This window comes from Diadema antillarum, unplaced genomic scaffold (genome assembly GCF_040938485.1).
Source record: "Diadema antillarum isolate AM-2024a unplaced genomic scaffold, OU_Dant_1.0 seq00000146_RagTag, whole genome shotgun sequence".
Classification (NCBI taxonomy): Eukaryota; Metazoa; Echinodermata; class Echinoidea; order Diadematoida; family Diadematidae; genus Diadema; species Diadema antillarum.
In genome coordinates, this window is record NW_027271221.1 from 45,153 (window position 1) to 72,719 (window position 27,567).

Here is a 27,567-nt window from a genome sequence, read left to right on the forward strand (position 1 = left end):
TTGTAACGTAGATTCATAAATGCTCAGTGGCTTTTACTTTACTTCTATTTACATAGATGTTACACTTTTGCTTGATAAGGTTTTGCTTATTGAGAGTTGTATGTACATTGCTTGAAGGCCACATTGATATCGATTGGCTTGAGATGGGATGAGTTGACAAAAAATGAACAACCAAGATTTTCATCATTTTTTGCTAACTGTATGATATGTTATAATATGGTTTATCTTAATAATAATATACCCTCTTTCACATATCAGCACACTTAATGAATTTAGAAATTAATATGATACATGTATTTTCCTTTACACACTCTTGGGCCTATACCTTATCAATGAATACATACATATTTTTTCATTCACTTTTTCATTCTTTAACAATGAGAACAATAATGTCAAAGAAAACGACTCATTAGGGTTGTAGAACAGTCAATTTCTTTCAACTCTATAATGATGCATAAATCATAAATATCGCAAAGTACCCACAGTTACAAACAAGTCCAGATATACTCAGTATCGTAATATCCTCACTTCTGCATTACGGTCAGCCAAACGGATGTATTTTATGAATCAATTCGACAAATGTAAATTTGATATGAAGGGTACGTGGAGGGTGATAAACCGAGCGTTGAAACGTAATACTGATAATAACGTGCCTAGTTATATTCAAGAGGATGATGTTCGTATTGATGACCCCATAGATATAGCTGAAGTTTTTAATGATTTTTTTGTAAACATTGGGCCAAATCTGGCTGATAGAATTCCTGAAGCACAGCGAGAATTTCACTCTTTCCTGGGTAGTAGGAATATGGAATCTTTATTTTTTGTCCCAATTGTCGAAGATGAAATAATAAAGATTGTTGATAAGTTAAATAATAAAAAAAGTTCGGGATATGATGGAATCACAAACTTCTTGGTAAAAAATGTGATTCATGAAATAATCTCGCCTCTTACTTATATTTTCAATCAATCTTTGTCTACTGGTAAAGTTCCTCAAAAAATGAAAGTAGCCAGAGGTGTTCCCATTTTTAAAAAAGGGCGAAAAGACCGTGTCAATAATTATCGCCCCATTTCTCTTTTAACTTCTTTTTCAAAGATACTCGAAAGACTTGTGTATAAACGCACCCTTAATTTTTTTCTTCAGGCAAAAATATTTACTGAATCTCAATTTGGATTTCGGAAAAAACATAGTACAACTCACGCATTACTCAAGTTTATTGATAAGATAGCTCATGCTATAGATGATGTTTCTCACACTGTCGGTGTTTTCCTTGACTTCTCCAAGGCATTTGATACAATAGACCATGACATTTTACTTTATAAGTTAAATCATTACGGAATTCGGGGAAGGGCGCTAGAATGGTTCACTGATTATTTAACGAATAGAAAACAATTTGTAAGTATTCACGGTCACGATTCCCAACCAAAACTGATTTCTTGTGGTGTTCCACAGGGTTCCTTGTTAGGCCCACTTCTTTTTATTTTATATATTAATGATATCCAGAACTCCTCTAAGATTCTCTCCTTCGTTTGCTTTGCAGATGATACAAATTTGTTCTTCTCTCATCAAAATCCTGATGCGCTTATAAACATAATAAATAAAGAACTTGTTTCTGTCCAATCTTGGATTTTTGCGAACAAATTATCCTTAAACATTGATAAAACTCAGTATATGTTATTCAGTAATTCGCTACCTGTGTTACCTCTCTCTGTCAAGATAAACAACATTGATCTGTCACAGGTCAACAATACAAAATTTTTGGGTCTTCATATCGATAGTGATTTATCTTGGAGAACCCATGTTAATTATGTAAGCAGAATTATTGCTAGAAATACCGGGGTTCTTAACAAACTTAGCTATTATTTTCCAAGTAATATTCTACAGAGCATATATTCAACTTTGATATCTCCCTATCTCAACTATGGGATTCTGGCGTGGGGAAATGCTTCTAAAAACCTTATCGATTCGTTATTTCTTGTACAAAAACGAGCTGTTAGAATTGTTAACCACACTGGATATTTATCCCACACGAACGAACTTTTTGTAAGTAATAAAATTTTGAAAATTCCCGAGTTATTTTATTACAACGTCGGCCTGTTTATGTTTCAATTTTCAACTGGCCAATTACCAGACGTATTTTCCCAAATGTTTACAAGAAATTATACAGTTCATGATTATCCAACTCGTCAACGTTACGCATATCACCTTCCACGTACCCGAACAATTTTCGCGAAAAAAACCATTATGTTCGCTGGGCCCAAATATTGGAACGAACTCCCTATGGAACTTGTAAGTTGTACCACTGTAACCTCATTCAAACGAAAACTGAAGCAATATCTTCTTAGCAGCTACATTGTACGGCATGCATAGTGTATAGTTCTTGTTGCTCTTTACTGTTACCCCTTGTCTATCCCACCTTAGTCCGGCGGGATCCTAACCATGAACACTATTTTTGAACAGTCTGCCTATTGCGCTGTTCATGCACCTATTGTTCCACTCGGTTATCGAAACTCTCGCGCGTGACAGCTGTCGGTTACTATGGTCACACGGAATGCTTGGTTTTAGGACCCATGCTGGAATGTTACTCCTGAGCTTTCGGTATTGTTTACATTCACGACAAATCTCATTATCCCACCTTCTACTTATGTATTTATGACATACAGTTACGCCATTTTCTATACTCTGCAACACACCCCTTGAATCTCTGCAGTTGTTGTTCACTGCTGCAACATGTGACCTTTCAGCTTTCTGTTTTTCTGTATTTTTATTTAGTGATATATATTTAATTGGATTTTTTGTTTTGTTTGTTTTAATCGGTTTCCCCAGATATAGTTGGTCTTAAAAAACATCCGTACTTTAAACTTCCCCTAATCTGATTACTCACGGGACCTGCGGCTGTACAAGCTAATGCTTTTACGCAGGCCCCATCATATTTTTTTCGCATTATGACCACAGTGTAATTCGCATGCATACAGACCTCGTGTTTATACCAAATCAAACTTCTGTACATTCTGATGAAGTCTCATCTGAATTATGTTTTGTATAATTTTCGTATTTATATACTTTATTGTGATATATGTGAGAAATATGAAAATAAATTGAAATGAAATGAAATGAAATGCATTTATGGGCATATACAGATATAGGCCTATGTTACATTTTAGACCAATTTAATTTCAGTCCACCTATCTAATACACTTACGAAGCGTGGAGGTGTAACATATTTTTTTTTTTCAATGAGACATCAAACTTACATGTAGATTTGCTATTGTTCTTATATATCATACTTTTTTTAGTGGAAAATGGGCAAGGAGAATGGGATTCCATCGGGATTCGAACCCGAGAACTCCGGATTGCTAGCCTGGCCTCTATCGACTGAGCTATAGAGAGACCTATAGTACAGTGTTCTTCCCAGAAACCCTTAAAGGTCTTGTTTACCTTTGGGAGCAGTGATTTAAAAAGATTTCAAGATATCACATAAATATGTGTAGGTTAGTTGTATCGCAAAACATCCTACAATATAAAAATTTCGCAATAAAGCCTAAAATATAAGGAGATATCACTATTTTTCTCAATAAACCATAACTGTAGACAGTTTAGTCTGGAAACATTTGTATTACAACTATTGTTCACATTTTGACAATACTTAACATCGACTATACTCATTCAAATTTTTACATTGGTTGTTTTTAATCCCTAACTCACACTTTAGAACTATTTGGAAGCACTAATGCTGGGTTTTTGTTTCGTCTGCAAATGGTAAATTTTGCCTTTAATTCTTAATGCTCGAATGGTCAGAAGCTAAGCAGTGTGTTAGTGTGGCAGTGTGTTAGTGTGTGACACACACGCGCACACTTAAACCTGGCATAATCCCGAAAGATAATTCCACATGGGGATAAATGCGAGGGATCACCGAAGCGATGCAGCTTTTTGAGTATGTAACAAATAAAGACAGAATAAACTGACCAGAAAGAATACTGTATATATATTTTTAATGGAAAAATGAGCAAAGAAAAGTGGGATTCCATCGGGATTCGAACCCGAGAACTCCGGATTGCAAGCCCGGTGCTCAACCGACTGAGCTATAGAAAGCCCTAGTTTAGGGCTCGTCCCAGAAACCCTTAATTCCCAATGCTCGGATGGTCAGAAGCTATCAGTGTGTTTGTGTGTGCATATGACACACACGCGCACATTCAAACCTGGCATAAACCCGAAGGATAATTCAACTTTGGGATAAATGCGAGGGATCACCGAAGCGATGCAGCTTTTTGAGTATGTAACAAATAAAGTCAGAATAAACTGACCAGAAAGAATATAAATCATAAGTGGAAAAATTAGCAAAGACAAATAAATTCCATCGGGATTGCTAGCCCGGTGCTCTACCGACTGAGCTATAGAAAGCCCTAGTTCAGTGTTCAAAAAAAGAGAGAGAAAAAAAAAACTTAATTCCCAATGCTCGGATGGTCAGAAGGTATAGCAGTGTGTTTGTGTGTGACACACACGCTTAAAGGGATCACACAGTTTGGTTGAGACCTAATTTCAGATTTCTAACATTTTTTGGTGAGATAATGAGAAACCTCTTATGAAATATGAAAGAGCATGTAATTCTATGAGGAATTCAATATTTATTTGATGAAAATTGGTTTTGAAATGGCTGAGATATCAAAAAAGAGCGATTCTAATAAAGTGTGGGACCCACACTTTATTACGATCGCTTTGTTTTACTTTGTTTTTGGATGTTTCAGTCATTCCAAACCCGATTTTCATCAAATAAACTTTGAATTCCTCTTAAAATGGTATGCTCTGTACGACATCATAAGTGTTTTCTTGGTATCTCGCAAAAAGTTCAAAGCCCAATTCTCATCTCTACCAATACTGTACTATCCCTTTAAACCTGGCATAAACGGGAAGGATAATTCAACTTTGGGATAAGTGCGAGGGATCACCGAAGCGATGCAGCTTTTTGAGTATGTAACGAATAAAGACAGAATAAACTGACCAGAAAGAATATAAATCATCAGTGGAAAAATTAGCAAAGACAATGGAATTCCATCGGGATTCGAACCCGAGACCTCGGGATTGCTAGCCCGGTGCTCTAACGACTGATCTATAGAATGCCCTAGTTCAGTGTTCGTCAAAAAACAAACAAAAAAAACCCTTAATTCCCAATGCTCGGATGGTCAGAAGGTATAGCAGTATACATCTATTATATATAGTATATATAGGTATTAAGCGTATAGGTATACGCTTAAACCTGGCATAAACTCGAAGGATAATTCAACTTTGGGATAAATGCGAGGGATCACCGAAGTGATGCAGCTTTTTGAGTATGTAACAAATAAAGACAGAATAAACTGACCAGAAGGAAAACTGTATACATTTTAGTGGAAAAATGAGCAAAGAAAATGGGATTCCATCGGGATTCGAACCTGAGACCCGAGAGGTGTTATTATATATACTGCAAATATTGAATGCATGTGAACGAACCTATTATATCATACATGGTGTCCCGGCAGACAGAGTGCTACAAAACTGTCTCTTATTATAAAAAGATATGAGCGACTGAATGAAATCGTTGCATTATCTATATACTTAGTAATCGAAAGAACACTTCAAAATTTATTTGACCCAATGATAATCAATCTTCGCCTTGATCTCCCAAAAAATTTGTGATTTACAAAATCTGTAACTTTGGGCACTGATATCCTACTTGACCGAGCAATAGTGAAGCCATAAAACTGATAACTAATGCATCCAATATAGCTGTTGAAAACGGATAAAATGAATGAATACAACTGAATGCATTTTTGTACCTTTTTGAGTGGCTCACAAACAATAGTGATCAGTCTTTGTCATCGATTTATAAACCAGCGCAGCAATTTCTGTCGGAAGCTTAGTCTTGCAACGTTGTCAAAGTTGTCCCTCTGTCAAGAATGGCTAGGGTGGCAAAATTATAAAAATGCAAATCACAAGTTTTCATGAAAAATTACTGTAGAATCGAAATGCCTGCACAAGAATTGATGATTTTGGCTTCAAATAGGTGTTCGTCTATCAACTACTAAAGATGATAATTTCTTTCGTTCATTCTTGCTTTTGCAATTAAGAGTCAGTTTTATAGCACTCTTTTGGGCCATGCCGTATACAAGCATAAATACTGAGTTGTCTTAAATAACCAAACGAATAACTGTAACCAATTCTTCTATCACTCGATCAGTGTACGAACCTGCCGACCCATTCGATGCAAGATCTTACACACATCGAGTCATGTCGACCTGGTCTAAGAAGTCTAGTAGAAATCGAGTATTGACCGTGAAGTGATCGTGTATTGATTGTGTGTAGATCGGGATTTTCGAGTAGAGATCTGTGTGGTTGTCGAGGAGAGATTCTGGAGATATCGAGAATGGTCGGATGTGGATCGTAAAAGATCGAATGGCGGTCGGGAAGGGATCGTGTTGAAGGACGATCGATCATTTGGTCGGGATTGCTCTGGTAAAAATTGGTGATCGGGATTGATCTCGCTTGATCGAGTTGATCTGATCGGCAGTGGGAACGGGGTATAAACGTCTAAGTATACTTTTTTATTATTTTTTAGCAGATGCACCTGTTTGCTCAGACAGGTACTCTAAAGTAGTATAGCGCAACCAACGGCCAAACACAACCAGTTCAAGTTTGTCACACGGCAACGCATCAAAATGGCGGAAACTGCGATGGAATCGGTATCTGAAGTCCGACAAGTGATAGCTCGGCAAATAAACTGTCTTGGAGAGGGAAATCGTATGGCCAAGAGGAGAGCACTCGAAGGAATCAAGAAAGAAACGATAGGAAAGAAACCACCCTTAGACAACGAAGTATTGCAAGGTGTTTTAGAGGCTGAGCTGAAGCCGCTGCTCAAGTGCTTCGGCGACCCAGTGGACAAGTGCCGAGAGCTGTCGCTGCAGCTTATTCATGATTTCGTGGAGACGATACCGCGGCCAGCGGAAATCTTACCGTACCTCATCCCCACTATAGTTACTCGACTCGGCAATCAGGAAATTACAGAGTCGGCTGAGGAATTGCGTCTGGAATTGGTGGAACTCATGATAAAACTCGTTGAATTGACTGGCGATAGGTTGGCACCATTTCTGGATGACTGTGTCAGAGTTTTGCAACGGACGATTGTAGACCCGTTTTCCGATGTGCGAAGAGCGAGTTGCACGTGTACGTGCAAGCTTGCGAGATCGATACCCCAACATTTTCACCTTCAGTCGGAAAGTCTGATAAGTCCTCTGCTACAGACAATCAGTCATCAACATTCTAAAGTTCGAGTGCAAGTAATATACACTATTGGTGATGTATTGCAGTATGGGAACCACAAACCAATGGATAAGGTATGGAACATGAACAGTCTGGTTTCTAAATATAAATTACAAAATTGTTCACTCTATGTACTCTATGTTTTAATTTAATTAGCCTAATGCTATTTATGATTTGTTTTTGTGTTCCTATGCTGACAGTGACACACAACTGCATTTGGCCTAACTTTAAAGTTAGCATGAAAGAAAAGTATGAAAAGATAACTTGATAAAGAGACAATCATGACAATGGAATGTGTTCCACGACTAGCCTACAATTGTAGTTGTACAATAACAAAATACAATCGACATGAATGATGGAGTGTATGAAATTATTTTCAGTGGTTCTATGAAAGTGCCTTGCTCCACCAAATATAACTCCAGTTGACTTTTTCTTTGCTTCATGCAGGTCATATCCCACCTTGCACAGCGACTGTTTGACCATACACCCCAGGTTAGGCTCGCGGTCACCAAAGTGGTCGGAGGATGGCTCCTGGACTTTGTTGACCGCTACTCATTCCATCACAAGCTAATCCCACTCCTGCTGACCAGCCAGACAGATGAACTGGACGAGATAGCAGCTACGGTATGATGCTTTCATTCAAGCTTTGCTTTTTCTATGGAGGACATTGTCATTCTGTGGAGTACTATAGATCATAGTACTAAATATGTACCACCTAATATTTGCTCACAGAATGACAGTATAACTGAGATACCCTGAATTCTTGAGGTTTATATTCTATTTCGACAGAAATTCTGTCATCTCGTAACTCCATGAAATGGGACAAGAAAGAGAGAAGAAAAAAAAAATCAAAGGGTTTTTATGGCTGTTTGGGTGATTTTAAAAGGTTGATAGCACAACATATTTAAGTGCATTTTTGTTCTAATTAAACAGCATTCTTTTTCCTTTGAAAAATGTGATCTACTATTTCATGCAGATACACGAATTAATGAACCTGCATGATGCTGTCAGTGTAAAGCAGTCATAAAGTCACTGTGTCTTTTAACAGCTTCTTCTGTTGTGTTCCTGGGTGTGGTTACAATGCAGTGCTTATCCGGTTGTCGGGCTAACTCCTTATTTTCTTGGCAGGCCAAGCAGCTTTGGGCGGATTGTGGCAAGAAGTATGAGGAGGAAAATGAGAAGGACCTCAAGGATCAGATGGACTTTTTGAATCCTGATGTAGAGCTGCCTCCAGGCTACAGTGAGTGACAGACATAAGAGAACTTCCAAAACGTTCACTAGAAAAAGTAGGCGTGGAATGTATGTTCAGGCTGGAATTGCTCAGAAAGATAGTTTAAATGTGTGTAGTCCATGGATTATGCAAATTTTGACTGCATAAATGGCATGATGTGACATAATGCATACATGCTATTAGCTGTCCAATAATGATTGCACATTGACGAACACATCTGCACTTATTTTCAGTCCATGGACTAAGTTTAAACCATGAATTTGGTTTAGGCTACCTTTGTGATTTTTATCATCTTGACAAGTTGTATTGTGGATATTTTGCTATTGCCACACTACATCAAGGAAAATGATCAATTATTTTGAAGAATGATAATTTTGTTCACTCTTGTACTCACATTTTGTGGCACCACTAGAGTGGATAAGACATTAACATCAAAATGTTGAATGTGTAATGTGGTTCAAAATTGAACTAGTTGTCTTTTAATTTGCTGCGTGTAGTGTGGTTTTTCTTCCACTGTTTATCAGAACTCTATCAACTTTCAAGATTGGGTATGAGTTGAGAGGCACAAGGGCTGAGTGCAGTGTGTGGATCCTCTTGGTTTTGGTTCTGGGATAATTTTCCCATGATTATAGTTTTGTCTCTGACAGCTTCAGATATTATGCTATGATTGGTCCATGATAAACACCATACTATGAGCAAGGAAAGATTTTGTGATGTGACACAATTGCTCTGCAATAATGGATCCTCATGCACCTTGTATAGGAGAGTTACTGTAAAAGTGGAAATTTTCACGGTGTTGAAATTTTTGCGCATTTCGCGCAACCAGAAACTAGCGCGAAAATAAAAGCACGCGAATATTTTTGCTTGCTATATGTTCCTGTACTTGGTGTCTTGATTCCACGAAATTAAAAACACGCAAAACTCTTCTTACCCGGCCAAGCGCGAAAAATTAGTTGCGCAAAAATATCCACTTTTACAGTAAGCACAGAATTTTTGTTGCTGAATTCTTTGCTGAGTATTTCATGTTTGTTTTTTGTTTTTTCTAAAGCTGAACGCGCCAACCTCGGCTGCCGCACTCTCATCTTCCGCAACATGTCCAAGATCCTGCCCGGCTGCCTGAACGACATGGGTGACTGGACAGTGACCAACAGGATCATGTCGACCAAGCTGCTGCAGGTGCTGCTCATCAACGCTGAGGACTACACCACACAGCACATGGCCCCGCTACTGGCTGGCATGTACAAGGCATGTGGGGACGAGGAGCAAGAGGTGGTCCACAGGGTGAGTATTGTCAGAACAATAGGCAATTTGAAGGTTGGTATTGGTGCCGGCATCCCAAAGAGCTGTCTGAACAGCACCAGCAGCGATAACCCCGAACTTGGAATCAGCCAGTGTTGGCAGGTTGGCCTCAATTTTGACATACTGTAAAACGAGGAATTTTCGCGTGCATTTTAATTTCGCGAATTTCGCGAGCGCCAAGATTCGCGAAAATAAAATGCACGCGAAAGTTCTTGTCTACACTATATGCATTGAATGCCAGTGGCAGTTCGCGAAAATTTCATGCCGCAAAAAAGCCGTCGGCTCCAATTCGCGAAAAATTCATGCTGCGAATATATCATGTTTTACAGTAGTTCTGGTAGCCAGTTTTGGGCCCAGCGTTGAATGTCATCTGCCTAGCAGCTCCACTATTCATTTTCAAAATGATTTTGTAATTAACTCTTCATGTGCTATGGTGTAAAACCCTATGTACCACATTATTCTGAGACCACAGCGCACAAGCACTTTTGGGAAACGTACTCTTATTCAAAGCCATATATATCTTTTTATAGAAACGCTTATATGCAAGACATCAGGGATCTCGCCAGCGTATATCACCCTTGTCGGCCCCGACAAGCGTGCGGTTTGAAGAAGCAATTGCCGACAAGGGTAAAACTTGCCGACAAGGGTAACACCACGCGTGAACTTGCCGACAAGGGTAACTTGCTTGACGAGCTAAGTTCGGACCAATTTCTCGCCTTTTTCAGTCTATATTATCTGGCTAGAAAAGAAGCTAGATGTTGAAAGCAGCAGCAGTTTATATACTTATACAAGCGCAAAAATTTACCCACGCAGTCATCGCACCTATCACAACAACGCGGCTCAACAGAGCGACGTACTAGCTGATACCAGGGAGGTCTCACCTCCCTGCTGATACACACCACATCACACACTTGCTCACTCACATGCGCTCTGATTTGGGATCCACACACACATGCACAAGCACCCACCCGGCCACTTACAGCCGCCTGCGTGTACAACGGTACAGTGAGTGTATTGTGAGAGGGAGAGAGAGGACGGAAAGAGAGGGTCGGAGGCCGAAGGAGGCTGAGGAAGGCTGACACGTGCTCGCTTGTTGTCACGCTTGTTGTCGGGTTAATACGCAAAAACAAACGATATGAAATGCATGCCCCCCTCCGCCAAAGGTTGTATTTTTTTTTTTTTGGCTGCTTTGGTTTGTTTGTTAGTTTGTCTGCCTGTCTGTCTCTCTATTCGCAAAATAAGTCAAAATTTGGGAACAGATTAGGATGAAATTTTCAGGAACAGTTGGTAGATAAAATGGCGCAAGGAACAGATGATTAAATTTTGATAGTGAACAGGATTTATAATACCACCGAAATTCACCGCCAGGATCCAGGATCTTTAGACTTTGTTTCGTATATTTGAAAGGATTCGTATCAATTCTTTAGGAAGCTGGCCATCGGCAATGACGCAAAATTAGATGCGTTCAAAGCATTGCCGCAGAGAGAAAATTAACTCCATTTTTCGTTAAAAAAAGAAAAGAAAAAAGAACGTGCCATGGAGTAAGCAAATGCAAATTGTTATTTAGGTTTTGGTAGTTTCAGTGGGTTTTTTTTTTTAAATCTAAAAAGCCATGCGTTCCATTTTAGCCTTTTCAATTTCTATGGATTTGTAAACGTCATTCGTGAATATTCCATTTTCCTTCTCCGGGCCGAAATTTATAGTAATTCTGTCATGATGGTCTTTCAAGTTCAACGTATACGTAATGCTCCACGTGCTTCTGGCTTGGTTTGTTAAAAGGTGGGTTAGGGGGCCTTCACGGGCAGAAAATAAATGGATAATCATTCATCAATGTTCCCAGTTGGTTTACATGCTATGTACACGCTGTTTACGACCACTGAAGCAAGGTGGCAGTACGCGCGACATTCTTTATCTGACAGTGACACCTGGCTTTCGTGGAAATTTCATGGAAATTTCCACAAGCCATGATATCAAGTTTCCCCACTGCTTGAGGTCTTGGTTTTTTTTATTCTTCATTACGAACATCAATTTGTTCAACTTGAAAAGTGTAGATAATTTGCTTTGAGGATGTGTTTCTTTCTTCTTCTTCTTTTTTTTTCATTGCAGCATCGGTAACATTTTGTTTTGTTCATCGTCCCTGCATGGCACGGGTTCATGGGAGGAGAACGATAGGAATGACTGGGGAGAAAATAAACTGAAAGAAGGAAGCATCTTTTGAGCGAGCTGTCTTTGTTTTTCTCTACACCAGCATCAGTTATCGCCACCAAGATTCATTTTTTTTTTCGTTACTCCGACAGATTAATGATAAAATGATGCTAGATTCTTTATTCTGAAGGTTCGTTAATCCAAAAATGATTAAGAAAAAATGTCCGTTCATTTCACGATGAAATCAGTTTTGTTATTTCGAACGTTCTGCCAGTGAAATTTCGGAATAAAACGACGGCACAAAACAGCGTGTTTTCGTACTCTAAGGGTCTGTTATTCCGACAGAAGTAGTAATGATGAAATAATAAATTGTAGATTCTTTATTCTGAAGGTTCGTTAACCGAAAATTGAATAAAGAAAAATGTCCGTAAATTTCAAAACGAAATCAGTGCGTCATTTCGAATGTTTTGCCAGTGAAATTTTGGAATAAAACGACTGCCCCAAAACAGTTGCAGTTTTCTTACTCTGAGGGTTCGTTACTCCGACAGATTAATGATAAAATAATGCTAGATTCCTTATTCTGAAGGTTCGTTAATCCAAAAAATGATTAAGAAAAAATGTCCGTTCATTTCACAACGAAATCAGTTTTGTTATTTCGAACGTTTCTGTCAGTGAAATTTCGGAATAAAACGACGGCACAAAACAGCATGTTTTCGTACTCTATAAGGGTCTGTTATTCCGACAGAAGTAGTAATGATGAAATGACAATAGATTCTTTATTCTGAAGGTTTGTTAACCGAAAATTGAATAAAGAAAAATGTCCGTAAATTTCAAAACGAAATCAGTGCGTCATTTCGAACGTTTTGCCAGTGAAATTTGGAATAAAACTGCCCAAAAAACAGTTGCACTTTTCTTATTCTTAGGGTTCGTTACTCCGACAGATTAATGATAAAATAATGCTATATTCCTTATTCTGAAGGTTCGTTAATCCAAAAAAATGATTAAGAAAAAATGTCCATTCATTTCACAACGAAATCAGTTTTGTTATTTCGAACGTTTCTGTCAGTGAAATTTCGGAATAAAACAACGGCACAAAACAGCGTGTTTTCGTACTCTATATAAGGGTCTGTTATTCCGACAGAAGTAGTAATGATGAAATAATAATAGATTCTTTATTCTGAAGGTTCGTTAACCGAAAATTGAATAAAGAAAAGTGTCCGTAAATTTCAAAACGAAATCAGTGCGTCATTTCGAACGTTTTGCCAGTGAAATTTGGAATAAAACTGCCCCAAAAACAGTTGCACTTTTCTTATTCTTAGGGTTCGTTACTCCGACAGATTAATGAAAAAATAATGCTATATTCCTTATTCTGAAGGTTCGTTAATCCAAAAATGATTTTAAAAAATGTCCGTTCATTTCACAACGAAATCAGTTTTGTTATTTCGAACGTTTCCGTCCGTGAAATTTCAGAATAAAACGACGGCCCCATAACGGTTACAGTTTTCTTTTACTCTGAAGGTTCGTTACTGCGAAAGAATAACGATATAATACTTTAGATTCTTAATTCTGAACGATCGTTAATTGGAAAACGATAAAGAAGAAATGAAAACGGTTACAGTTTTCTTACCCTCGGGGTTCGTTACTCCGAAAGAATAATGGCAAAATAATACTCTACATTCTTAATTCTGAATGATCGTTAATAGAAAAATTATAAAGGAGAAAATATTCATTTATATCCAAACGAAATCAGTTTTGTTATTTCGAATGTTCTGCCAGTATAATTTCGGAATACAACAACGGCCCCAAAAGGGTGTTTTCTTATTCTGAAGGTTTGTTATTCTGAAGCAATCACAATGATAGACGATAGATTCCTTTCTGAAGGTTTGTTGATCGGAAAATAAAAAAGAAAAAATGCTTGTTAATCTTCGAACGAAATCAGTTTTATTTTGAACATTCATCTGTAGTACCGACCTTTGGTGTTGTTGTTGTTTTCGATTACAAACCTTCGAAGTACTCATGAATTGTTTCATTTTATGATTAAACAAACCTTCGGAATAATGACCATCATTACATTTTTGTATGATATCTCTTTGATGTCACGGCCAAACTACCGCAGTATACCCAGAAAGGAAAGTGCAACGATGTCCCGAAAGTTCTCGATCGCTTCTCGCACATCTGAATGCAATAGGCCTATACCACGTGGTCGAGCAGACGGCGAGAAAGCAACACGGCGCGCGTTGTTGCGATGCAGAGGCGGCTAATTATTGCAACAGTGAAACAGGAAAGGCCTAAAAGAAATCGGAACCTCCACCATCGGCACCTACTTCTCTTTCACTTATTATTTAGGAACTGCCGCTAACAAAAGGTATGGAGTTCTGCATTGTTTCTGTGAGAATATGCCCCTCACAACGTTCATTACATCTCCGTGAAAATGTAGCATTTAGTGGCATTTTAGCGGCGATTTATCTGTGTTGTATTGAGCATTAGCGAAGGCTTCCACGCACCCACCCCCAGAAAAGCGCGCATAAATGCCGACAAGCGTGAAGAAATTCCTGGCGAGAACCCTGGACATGCATTGAGTAAAGTTGGAGAGAATATTCCAAGCTTTGCTGTGATGTACATTTTGTGACAAAGCTATGTATAATATTTTCATTTGCAAATGGCTGGTACAGCAGTTAGCTATGCTATCTACTTTACCAGGTCGGGAGGCATGACTTTTGCAGACACAACTGCGACAGAAATTTAGACTTTACTCAAAAAATCTGTACATAGAAACACCACTACGTATTCAAACACCAGTTAAAGCAAGCTGCTTGTTTGGGGAATAGAATCGCAAGTGAAACTGTCATTGTTCTTAGGCATTTGGTAATTAATAGATTAGTTTTGACAGGATTGTGAGTTTGAGCAAACTTAGCTTGCCTGTCAACTGACTCCGGCGTGTGAATGTGGCTTTTAAAGAGTTAGAATGCTCTAATAGACAGGGTGTGTGGATTAGATAAGTATCGTAATTAAAGGGGTCGGAATGAGGGAAAAATTAGTGTTCTCTACTGCTGGAGACAGTCACCACAATCACTGGTTTGTCTTACCCAGGTCCAAAAATCAGCTGAGCTGGTTGGATTCTTTGTTGGACCTGAGATCTACTGCAAGCTTATCCTACCCACCGTCCAGGCTGCCCAGGGTCCGGGAGTTCTCATGACCTTTGCCTCCATTCTACGTGGGACAAAGAGGGCGCTCCTGAAAAAGTATCTTCCTGAAATTTGCAAGGTGTTGTGTGAGCCTGATGTTTGCCGTGGGGAACAGGTCAGTATAGTTATAATATATGATGGCTTTGAGATTTAAGAAGTTCTGTCAAATTGAAATGTGATTACTATCAAGTATGGATGGGTATGAAATGAAAATTGTAATATGATTAATCAGTGCACCTTATGGAGTCTCTTGAAAAATTGGGAAGTGTTTGTTATGATCTTAATTAATGTGCCATATGTTGTAATCCGATGTGAAAAATTTTCAAAATTTTCCCAGAAAAGGAATAATACTTTTTCTGTCATGTTGTCACTTTGTTCTCAATTTTTGGAATTCACTCACCTGTGAAATTGTCTTAGATGTTCAAAGTCGCTTAACCCTAAACAGACTGGGGGGGCCTAAAAGGCCCCCCCCCCCTCGACATTTCGTGCGATTACTCTGCAACACGCAGTGCTCTCGCCGCGATGCTCTATGACTTTTTTCGTTCGAGTTTCCTGCACATTTTGACGCCAAATTTGTGATGCCCGGGGGTATGGTTCTGAAGTTACATAACTTTTTGTACATGCATGTGAGGCCGAAAATGGCTCAAAAATGTGATTTTGTGTACAAAGTCAATGCAAATTGAGTTTTTTCACATGGTTCATATAAATATGCTTATTTTTACTCTCAATGGCTAAAATTAATTTGTTTTAGGAGTATTATGCTTCAAAAAGTGTCTGCCACAAATTTTGTAAAAAAAAACAATGAAAACAAAAGGTCGAAAAAACAAAGAAATACATAAGAAATTCATAAAACAATAAAATAAATAAGAAATTAATTTTGATACCGAATTTTTTTTCAAGTACATTTGCTAAGAATGCCACAAAGAATAATTAGACCAAAAATGAGCACTTTTGGAGCTTTATTTACTGATTTAGGTCAAAGAGTCTGATTTCTCGCTTAAATTAGCATAATTAATCAAAATAAAATAAAAGAAGACTATTTTGGAAAATTTAAATATACAATCTTGTAGATTACATCGCACACTACCATTGTGCAAATTTCCGCGGCGATCGCGCGATCCACGGCCGAGATCTTAAGGGGGGGCCCTTTAGGCCCCCCCCCCCCAGTCTTTCGAGTTACCAAAATAGCCCAGTCTATCTAGGGTTAATATTGTACTCATGAAATACAATGTATACAGAATGGTACAGATGACGTTGATCCATTTATATACTGGGGAGTAGTAATGCCAATATTAAGAATACAAATCGTGTTTTTGTATGTGTCTGTGTCTGTATCTGTATCTGTGTCTGTGTCTGTGTCTGTGTCTGTATCTGTGTCTGTGTCTGTGTCTGTGTGAGTGTGTTGCTTTTCAATCAGTGGTAGTGAAAGAAAAGTCATATCAAGTGTAAACTACACAAGAACTACTGTATTCTTGCTTGATGATGTCTGTAGTAGATACCACTTCCTTGATTTCAAAGTTACATTTTTAAAGTATTCAACAACTCTGTAAGTGTGAAAAACTGAATAATGCTGAGTGAATGAATGTGTAATTTGTTTTGCTAACTATCTCACCCCAGTATATTTATGTACTTTGTTGCGACCCCTGCATTGTTGGTGACACAGTGTCTGCCCAATTAATGACTCCTAGTGTTATCATTTGATACAGACTAACTACCAGGTGCAGCTTCTCTCCTGTGTGCAAGCCATCATCTCTGTTGCTAGGGACGACTGCCAAGAGGTCAGCTTGGAGCTCTTCACCGTCCTCATCACCATTATGGCGGTAGGCAGAGAGGAGGCCCTCAGAGAACAGGTCAGTGACCATTAGCTTTTCTCTCCACTCCTGTCTTGACCAGGTCAGTGACCATTAGTCCTTCTCTCCACTCCTTTCTTGACCAGGTCAGTGACCATTAGCCCTTCTCTCCACTCCTTTCTTGACCAGGTCAGTGACCATTAGCCCTTCTGTCCATTCTACCCTTCTACCAAAGTAGTAATCATTGGCCATTCTGGTCATTCTAGGCATGACCAGGTTAGTGACCATTGGCTTTTCTTTTCACTCCTGTCTTGACCAGGTCAGTGACAATTAGCCCTTCTCTCCCCTCCTCCTCAGACCTTGTTAGAGACCAATTGTCCTAGACCTAAAGAGTGACCATCATCTTGACCCATTTCTCCTCTCTTCCACTTTACAAGCCAGTGACTGTATGCTTCTTTTCTGCTGTGCCCTTTTACTGTAGTCCCACACATGCAATTTTATGTAATCAAATATAAAGGCAGTAGACACAGACATGACAGGGCTAATTAGGGTAACATTGAATTTGGCTCATGAGAAGACAGGCTACAGTGCACTCCTGTTATAACAAACAGGGTTATAACGAAATTTGGGTTACAACGAAGTAAAGATTCAGGTAGCAACATTATCCACTCTATATTTTTTGTCCCCGCCGAACGAGTTCGAGCAGGGGACTATGAAACGGGCTCCGTACGTGTGTGTGTGTCCTTGTGTGTGTATGTGTGTGTGTATGTGTGTGCGTCCGTGTGTGATCAAAATGTTCAATTTGCTACTTCTCTGTCATTTATGAGCCAATTTTGATTCTGTTTGCTTTATATGATAGTACTACATGGGAGCTTTGAAACTTCTACACAGAATTTCAATTGTGACCTTTGACCTTGACCTTGACCTTTGACCTATATTGTACATTTTGCTACAAAATGTTACTCCTTCGCCATTTCTAACCCGATTTCGATTCCGTTTGCTTTATGTGATGGCACTAGGTGAGGGCTTCAAAACTTTTACACAGAATTTTGACCTTTGACTTCTTTGAACTTTGACCTTGAGTTTTTACCTATATTGTACATTGGCTACAAAATGCTACTCCTTCGCCATTTCTAACCCGATTTCGATTCCATTTGCTTTATGTGATTGCACTAGGTGAGGGCTTCAAAACTTCTTCACAGAATTTTGACCTTTGACTTCTTTGACCTTTGACCTTGATTTTTGACCTATATTGTACAATTTGCTACAAAATGCTACTCCTTCGCCATTTCTAACCCGATTTTGATTCCGTTTGCTTTATGTGATGGCACTAGGTGAGGGCTTTAAAACTTCTCCACGGAATTTTGACCTTTGACTTCTTTGAACTTTGACCTTGATTTTTGACCTATATTGTACATTGGCTACAAAATGCTACTCCTTCGCCATTTCTAACCCGATTTCGAGTCTGTTTGCTTTATGTGATGGCACTAGGTGAGGGCTTCAAAACTTCTTCACAGAATTTTGACCTTTGACTTCTTTGACCTTTGACCTTGATTTTTGACCTATATTGTACATTTTGCTACAAAATGCTACTTCCGGCGGGGACATAGATTACGCACCGCGTAATTTGGTGCGTAATTTCTACTTTTCCTTGTTTATTTCTTATTTGTTCAGTCATAACAACATTTTGATATAACGAAAGAAAACTGCCAGTCTCGAGGACTTCGTTATAATGGGAGTCCACTGTACTTCAGAAGGAAGTCAGGCAACAGGAGGTTAATACGGAAAGAAATTTGTATGAATTATTGTACAGGAGGTTTTCATGCTGCTCACAGGAATATAACTGAAATGTTTTTTTTAAGTGAACTAACTGACAAGATGATTTAGTGAGGGTAGTGATGGTTCCTATAAGTATGCAGCTGATTTTAAGCATATTTTATGGCAATATTGATATATTTCAGGTGAAGATGACCTTGTCAGACTTGGCGTTGGCAGTTGGTCATGAGAGTCCGCAAGCCCTGTACGACGTCCACTCCAAGCAGGTTCTAGACTCGTTCCACTCTTCTTACCAGCTCTGGACCAATCTCTCGGTGGAGAGACTGGTCTTTGACACACTCCTCTCAGAAGCAGGTACTAATGCAGCAACAGTGATGATGCACCGTGGCAACTGTGACCCTCTGGATACTAGGCAATGCTGCCATCTTGGATACAGTCAAACCTGTCTTAGCAGCCACCTGTCTATAGTGGCCACCTGCTTATACAATGTAGCAGCCACTGAAAAATCCCCAGCACAAAATTGCTGTATCATAGACCCTTTATATAGCGATCACCTGCCTAACGCAGCCAGCGCCCACTCATATTGTATCCCTTGGTGAATATCTAGCTGCGCATACCGGGCACAAAAATTTAGCTGAACTGTCAAAAATCAGCCATGGAAACCTAGCTTTTACGTTAATTTTGTGAATTCTACCAAGTCTTATCAAAAGAACAGAGGTAGGCTAAAAGAATTTTAAATGAAGTTAATTGGACCAAAAAATCCCCATGTTGTAGCTGCTCATGCAAACTTATTGGCTGGTTTTTAAGAATGACATGCGATATTTCATGATATACAATGCAAGTATTGAAATTCAAAATGGCCACCGACCTGTCTGTAGTGGCCACCTGTCGGTAGTGGCCACTTTTGTCGTTTCACTTGGGTGGCCGCTATAGACGGGTTTGACTGTATTTATGATGGGTAGCTTATTGCATGAGCAAATCGTAGTGATATTTCATGAATCAAACTCTTATTAGTTAATTCCTTGTGTTTGGGGGAGACACTGCCAATGTATGTAATAGCTTCAATTTTACTGCTGAAGTGGTAAGAATGAGATTGAGACCATCACTCTGTAACACACCTTTCACCACGGATGTCATAGGAATGTCTCATACTCTGAAAGAATTTCTCAATCAGGTTGTGTTTTCCCCTGCAAAAAGGTCACCAGTATCTAGTGATATCTGTGGAGACTGTAGCAGTCGATCCAATTGCAGAATGATGTCTTTCCTCATGTATTCATGATAGTATGATATAGGAGATAATCAGCAATTGCATATAAATAATGTTTTCCAATCAGTTTGAGCTGCACTTTGCAAGTGTGATAACATTCACATCATATCTGTTTGAAGTTTTTTGTTAAGATACATTTTGTTTGGGATTTCTAGTCGCTCTTGTTTACTGGTATGGACCGATTACTTAATATGACAATTATTATTTTTTATGATTTATCTGAAATGTACATCTATCAATAATTTCCCTTTGCTGTGTTTCTGTTATAGGGGAAGTTGTTGGTGATTTATTGGATGACATCATCCCTATTCTCGAGACCAACCTGAGACCGGACAAAGATGCGGAGCTCCGGCTGAAATTCTTCTCCCTCCTCTCACGCTTGGTGATGAGCGCCCCCCGTACCCTCAACTCTCGCCAGAGGTTCCGGGACTTCTCCCTGGCGGTGGTTCGGAACATGGTCCTGCCCAACTGCGTGTGGCACGCCGGGAGGACAGCGACAGCCATCCGCACCACGGCCGTCTCCTGTCTCTGGGCCCTCTTACAGAGTGGACTGCTGGACGCACAGCAGGTATGGCTCCTCCTAGTCTTTGTCCAAGGCCTTCTCCCTGTAGTACAGTGCACTCCCATTGTAACAAACATGGTTATTATGAAATTCCAGTTACTGCCCAGTTACAATGAAGTAAAATTTAGGCTGCAACATTATCAACTCTACAGTGTATATATTTTTGTTGTGTAGTTACTCAGTTATAATAAAATTTCGATATAACAAAAGAAAACTGCCAGTCCCTAGGACTTTGTTATTACAGGAGTTCACTGTAATCACAAGAGAAGCAAGCAGAGTTGTAATTTGAGACAGAGTCAAGCCCCATGCGAGAGACCCTTCAGAGACTTATCCAAGTTACCTAAAGAAGAATAAAACCCACATATAGGTGGATTTACTGAAATCAGAAATATTAACAGGACTCATTCGTGAATTTAGTGTGAAGAAAATTACACAATCTGCTGAAAATGTTTGAATCTCTCTAAAGTTTTGGTACTGCCATTGCTAGATAAGAAAACTACACCAATTTGTGATGTCACAGTTGGGTACACAGTGTAACTCTATCAAGGTAATTTGAAGTAGTGGGGCAGTTATGTAGCAAAAATTGGTCGAGATGCTCACATCCGGTGGAAGTATGAAATTTTGCATATAGGGGTATTTTGGGGCGCTGATTTCAAAAATTGCTGGATCCAAGAGATTTGACCATGGGGTCGGCCCCCATTTTGAATTCCAATATGGCCGCCATCACAAAACAAATTTAAAGATCCCTATCTTCAGTTCTGAATGACCTGTGGCACCAGAATTTGGTACACAAGAGCGTTTTGACATATGTAATTTAATGACAGATCAATTTGAAATGTCTGACAAACATCGAATGGCCGCCATTTTGAATTCCAATGTGGCCGCCTCGACGAAACGTTCAAAATCCATATCTTGAGTTCTTAGTGGTGAGTGACGCTGAAATTAAGTGCAAACAAGTATTTTAACATACTGAGTTGAATAATGGACTAATGTGATGTGTCTGACAAACGCAATGCCCACTATTCTGAATTCCAATGTGGCTGCGAAAAAACCCATCACGACTTACATTCACGGGCATGCCAAAAAGTGCAGCAAACATGAAGCATAATGCACCTGTCACTGACGTCACAATGTAAATACAGCAGCCCGTACTCAGTCAGTTACAAACGCGCGCTCAATCAGGTAGCCTAATTTACATACCCAAGATAGAGATTTTCAACACTCCAACATATTGACAATTATGTCGGAAAATTCAAATTGGCTGCCGTGCAGCCTGTCAGACATATCAAATAAGTCTGTTATTGAAGTCATCATATCACCATGCTTTTATGTATCAAATTTCAATGGTTTATGTCATTCAGAACTGAAGGTAAGGATCTTTGACGGCGCCCATATTGGAATTCAAAATGGCGGCCGACCCCGTGGCCAGATCTCTTGGATCCGGCAATTTCTTAAATCAGTGCCCCAAAATACCGCTATGTGCAAAATTTCATACAGTACTTTCCACCGGATGTGAGCATCTTTTTCACATATCTGCCCCACTAAAGAGAATTCTGTGAAATTTTTATTTTTATTTTTACTGCCCATTGTGGTGATAAGATACCCTTAAGATTTCCAGCTTCAGTTTGAGATGCATGGCATCAGGTAGAATTTACACTTTTTTTTGTTGATAAAGCAGTACTGTAAACGTCAATATTTTCGCGCGATTAATTTTTCGCGCTGAGCGGCTCGAAAACGTATTCACGGGTTCTTAAATTCGCGCTCCGCAGCAGGTTACTTTACTGTAGTACACATTCACTGCTTTCATCCAAAGCCTCTGCTACATAGCTTGCTATGCCAGCGTACAACAAGCGACGTAGCGACCGGCTCGACTGCGAGTACAAGCACTCAAATACGTAGTACAGCTGTGACTCTAGTACCATAATCACGGGGGACTGTAGCATCGATGCGTGCGGTGCACACATGCATGCTACAGTACACAGCAATCTAGGGTATCGTCTCTTCGCACAGTACTAGTAGCGTAAACATGCCTGTACATTGTACTACGTAGCAGTATCATCGATGAAGCGCACACAATTCATCCCGTTCAAAATGTGCGTAGAAAATTGTGAAGATATATTCGCACGTTTTTGAATTCCGCGAAAATTAATGTACCGCGAAAATTTCCACGTTTACAGTAATCGATGTACAATTGTAGCTGTACAGTAGATACAGAGTCTGATCCCCTGTGGCCATCAAACGCCTTTTGTTTATGTTGTCCTTTCCAACAAGTAACCCAAGCTTACCTTCCTATCTAACTGAGAACTTTAATTCCATTTCCATCCACCCGTTTCCTGTACTTCAATTTCAGCTGAATTCCATCATGGATGACCTCCAAGTGCAGCTAGTCACTCTCCTGGAGGATGACTCGAGGTCCACGCGACTCATCACCGTCCGCATCCTCCAGAAGGTCATGGCCGTCTGCGGCCCATCGACCTTTGACCCCGAGCGGCTGCACACCATGTACATGGAGCTGCTGAAGCGCCTGGATGACAGCAGCGACGAGATCAGGGTGGCCGTCGCCAAGACGTTTGTCACGTTCTTCGGCTGCTTTGGCGAGGACTACGACGTGAGGCTTTACAAGGCCCACCTGGAGACGCTCTATACTGGCCTGCTGGTTCACCTCGATGATCCAGATCAGGCTATTCAGGAGGCTGTGTTAGGTAAGATTCATACAGCCTGAGCCAGGATATGCTGCTTTAAATGTATGGTATAGTATTGATTGAGATGGGGGGGGGGGTTCAGATTTTGACTCTTTGCAAGATAATTATAATCCACTTATGAAATATTAAAGAGCGTACAATTCTAAGAAGAATTGACATTTTATTTGATGAAAATCAGTTTTGAAATGGCATAGATACCCAAAGATGAAGTAAAACAAAATGGTTCCAATAAAAGATGGACCCCACCTTTGATTAGGACCTGTTTAGGGATGTCTCAGCTATTTCAAAACTAAGTGTCATCATATAAACCATGAATTCTTTGTAGAATTGTATGCTCTTTCATATTTCATATAGAGGTTTCTCATTATCTCACAAAGTAAGTTAGAAACCTGAAGCCCCATCTCAACCAGAACTATACCATCCCTTTAATAAGACTATGCAGTGCTAGTACAAATTGACTTGCATTGGTTCATAATACCCTGATCATCATGTGGCAAGAAGAATATCTAAATATGTGCCATATTTTTCAGATGATATTTCTACTATTTTTCTTTAGATGGTTTGGATACGCCCACCAAAAAATCTTCCAAACCAAGATTCTGCCAGTGTCATCATCTGTCAATCATTGCTAAAGCGCTAATATCATTAATGATTATTAACAATTTGTTTAACATAACAGAAAAAAGTCACATTTAGTGGAAAAAGTATGATATGTGACCTCAGTATATTCCCATTATTGTGATTGGTAAATGTTTGTTAGAAGGCTTGTTTGTTCGATTTTGTCATCCAAATGAAATTTGGTTCAATAGTACATAAACTCATCATAAACTCATCATATTTGGGGGTTGTGCCATCAAACCTTGAAACATATTTCAATTTCTAGTGAAACATTTGAAACTGTTATGTCACTTTGCCGAGATGTACTGTAGACCTGATGGGAAAATAATGCGATATAGTGGAGGTATACCAGTCTGGTCGTTGTGAGGTGATAACAGTATCGCCTCATCTGATTTCATATATAGTTGCCTCGTGAAAGTTGATACGAAAACATGTGGAACACTAAAATTCAATAACTTTCGTCTCTTGAGGTTCTGATTTCGGTGAAACTTCTACCATTTTGTGCAATACGTTCTCCTCTATTTGAATCAGTACACTTGAGTGTGATGTGAAATTGTACAGTAAAAAAAGAGAGAAAAACAAAGAGAATGCGGTACCATTTAGACAGTTAATTGATTGTGCATATAACTCGTGATGTTGATATGAACTTTTCTTACCAAGGTACACGCATGTGAAGTTAAACTGTCGATCTCACTACAAAATATTTACCTCTGGTATTTTTGCTGTCAACTATGTAACTTTCATAAGCAAACTGACCCTTCTTGACCTTGATCATGTGACAGGGATGATATTTTTTTATTGAGACCAGAAGTTTAACTTCAATTCATATGATTAACCAACACAGATGAACTTCCACTCTAATGAACCTGTCTTTATTTCTTGACTTGGGTAGATGTCTTGAAGAGAGCGGCCAAGGTTTGCCCGTCCCTGCTGATTGGTGAGGTGGAGGCAGTCAGGCACAAACACAGGAGCTTCATCTACTGTGATGAGTTGATGCGACACGCCAAGTCGCTCACAGACCAAGGCTGACCCCCGACTCAGGCTGTCTAGGGATGACCATCCCAGCAGTGAGGCATTCCGTCTTTCACATCTTCCACTTAACAAAGTACTCCAGGAATTTGCAACTGATATGTTTCACATGTTTTACGAAACAAAAATAGTGAATATGGAGTTTGGCGGCCATGGAATGCATGGGAGAAACTGAAGTAATTTGAATAATGTTTTTCAAAAGAACTAACTTAAGATGTGAAAACGTGTGTTTATCTAATATGTCCTTTTATAGCTAACTTGTCATGTTTAATAGCCTTTTCATTCCATTTGCAAAGCAGGGAAATTCAGTAGTTATAGGTGACAAAAGGATTGAATGAATACTATTGTCAGTGTAATTGTGTGTATGTAATTGAAAGTGAGGAAAGTCACTTTGACAGGACTCATATTCTATTGCTGTTTTGCAGGCTTAGAATATTTTCCTATTTCAGGATTTGTTATTCTTTTCAACATTGAAATAACATTTTCAATAGAGTATGATACTTCTCCCACAGGAATTGGCATTTGTATTACGTGTACTTGATTTGATTATCCGAAAACAAACAGCCGTCATTGCATTGTGTACATGTACGTGCACACACCATGTATTTGTCTGGAAAACAGTGGACTCGTATAACAATGAAATCCTCGGGACTGGCAGTTTTCTTTCGTTATATTGAAATTTCGCTACAACCGATAAAACAATAAAAAACATAGAGGAGATATTATTTGGGCATTAATTTTTATGCCTCCGCCATGAAGTGGTGCCGGAGGCATTATGTTTTCAGGTTGTCTGTCTGTCCGTACGTCCATCCACATTTGTTTACGCGATAACTTGAGTCATATTGACTGGAATTTTACCAAATTTGGTCCAAGAATAAAGTATGATGGGGCAATTACTTTATTAGATTTTGGGTGAAATTTACTAAAGGCCAAAGGTCAAAGTAAAATCATGAATTTGTATCCATTTACGCGATAACTCAAGACTGGATCAAGCAAATTTCACCAAACGGTGTCCGAGAATGAGGTATGATGAGACAATAATACTTGATAAGTTTTTTTAGGGATATCAAACAGAGGTCAAAGGTCAAAGATCAAGGTCAAATGCTAAAAATGTTGCTATTTCCCCCATATCTATGCAGTGCCTTAAGGTATTTTCTTGAAACTTAGTGTACACATGAACTACTTCGTGAAGATTTTCCAGAGAGAGTTTGATATCATAAGGTCAAAGGTCAAAAGGTCAGGTGAAAATGTTACAATTTCACTTTTTTTTCAGTTGGTTCAATGTATCTTCAAGGAACTTGATACATACGCATGTACTGACTGGCAGGAATTATCTAGGAATTTAGGGGTCATGGTTCAATAGTCAGGGGTTGAAGGTCAAGGTCAACTCCTCAAAATTTCACTATTTCCCTCATATACTAGAACATGCAATGCTTGCAGGATTATTTTTAAAATTTAATATATACATGTATTACCTTATGGAGATTCTCTGGGAAATTTCCTGCCAGAAGGTCAGAGGTCAAATGTTAAGGACCAAAGCCAGGCTTAAATGCAAAAAATGAAAATATGTATTTTATACTGTAATTACACTTTTTCTTCATACCTTGAAAATTACTCGATACATAAACTTATAAAAGGGTCGGTCAAAAGTCAAAAAAAAATCCTCAATTCCCCAAATACATGTACCTGCACTCTTATACAATATAGCAAATCTAGTTCAAGGAAAGTGAACATTCAAGACATTTTTGACAAACCTGTCATTTCAGTATTTTGCCAGTTATGCGAAACTGTCATCACACATTGTGAAGATTCAGGATTTTCATCTCATTGAGCTCATCTTTCATTTCATCAAGGTCCTCGTTTTATATGCCTCCGCCTGAAGGATGCCGGAGGCATTATATTTTCCCGTTATTTTTGTGCTGCTCGTTGTTGAGGAACATGTACAAAGTTATAGAGCACCAGGTTCACCTGGTGGGAAGAGACTTCCCACCTCCCTGAGAGCACCCAAAGCAGTGCTTTACTCTTTTATCACGTTCCGAATCACTTATACCAATGGGAGTAGAACCTTTAATTGGTTGTTCGTCCTTCCTTTGACTATATCCTATCATGTATGCCCCATTCCTTTATTCCCTGCATTTTAGGCTGGTAGTTTGTCCATGCTTTAACTTGGGCTGGTGGTTCTTCAATCTTGCATACTCTGTCTGTTTTCTTGTTATTTTTGAATAAAATGCAGTATCAGTTTGAATATTCATACCCTTTAGTTTTATAGTCCAGTATTACTAAACAGAGACCGGTTCTTGCAGTCCAACTGCTATTTTAAAGCTAATCATAGGAACCCTTATTCCTTTATTCTCGGAGTAGGGGGATGGTAGTTTGTCCTTCCTTTGACGTCGGCTTGTGGCTCTACACAATTTTCTGTTTCTTTTAGTTCTTTCAAAATACACAATACTTGTTTATGAACTCAACTACATTCACCGATATGTCTCTATCTCCGCCTTTTGAATCTGCAAATCCATGCAAACAATTTCAAAGGGCAGTGTCTGTTTGAATATTCACACCCTTTAGGCCTACATTTCCCGATCAGAATACCGTCTACCATTTTATTTTCTGTCATAGGAAGCCTTATTCCTTTATTCCCGGAGTAGGCGGATGGTAGATGTCCATCCTTTCAC

General features: G+C 39.1%; 1 protein-coding gene across 1 annotated transcript; it reads left to right on the forward strand.

The window, feature by feature from the left end:
* The first annotated feature begins 6,690 nt into the window (after nt 1-6,690).
* Nucleotides 6,691-26,231, forward strand: LOC139727712 (dynein axonemal assembly factor 5-like). The gene is made up of 10 exons (XM_071638691.1): nt 6,691-7,365; nt 7,739-7,915; nt 8,420-8,531; nt 9,571-9,803; nt 15,057-15,266; nt 16,858-17,001; nt 18,903-19,071; nt 20,254-20,552; nt 22,897-23,248; nt 24,759-26,231. Exons 1-10 carry the CDS (start codon nt 6,691-6,693, stop codon nt 24,893-24,895), a joined length of 2,508 nt encoding a protein of 835 aa, XP_071494792.1. The 3' UTR covers nt 24,896-26,231.
* Nucleotides 26,232-27,567: the final 1,336 nt, after the last annotated feature.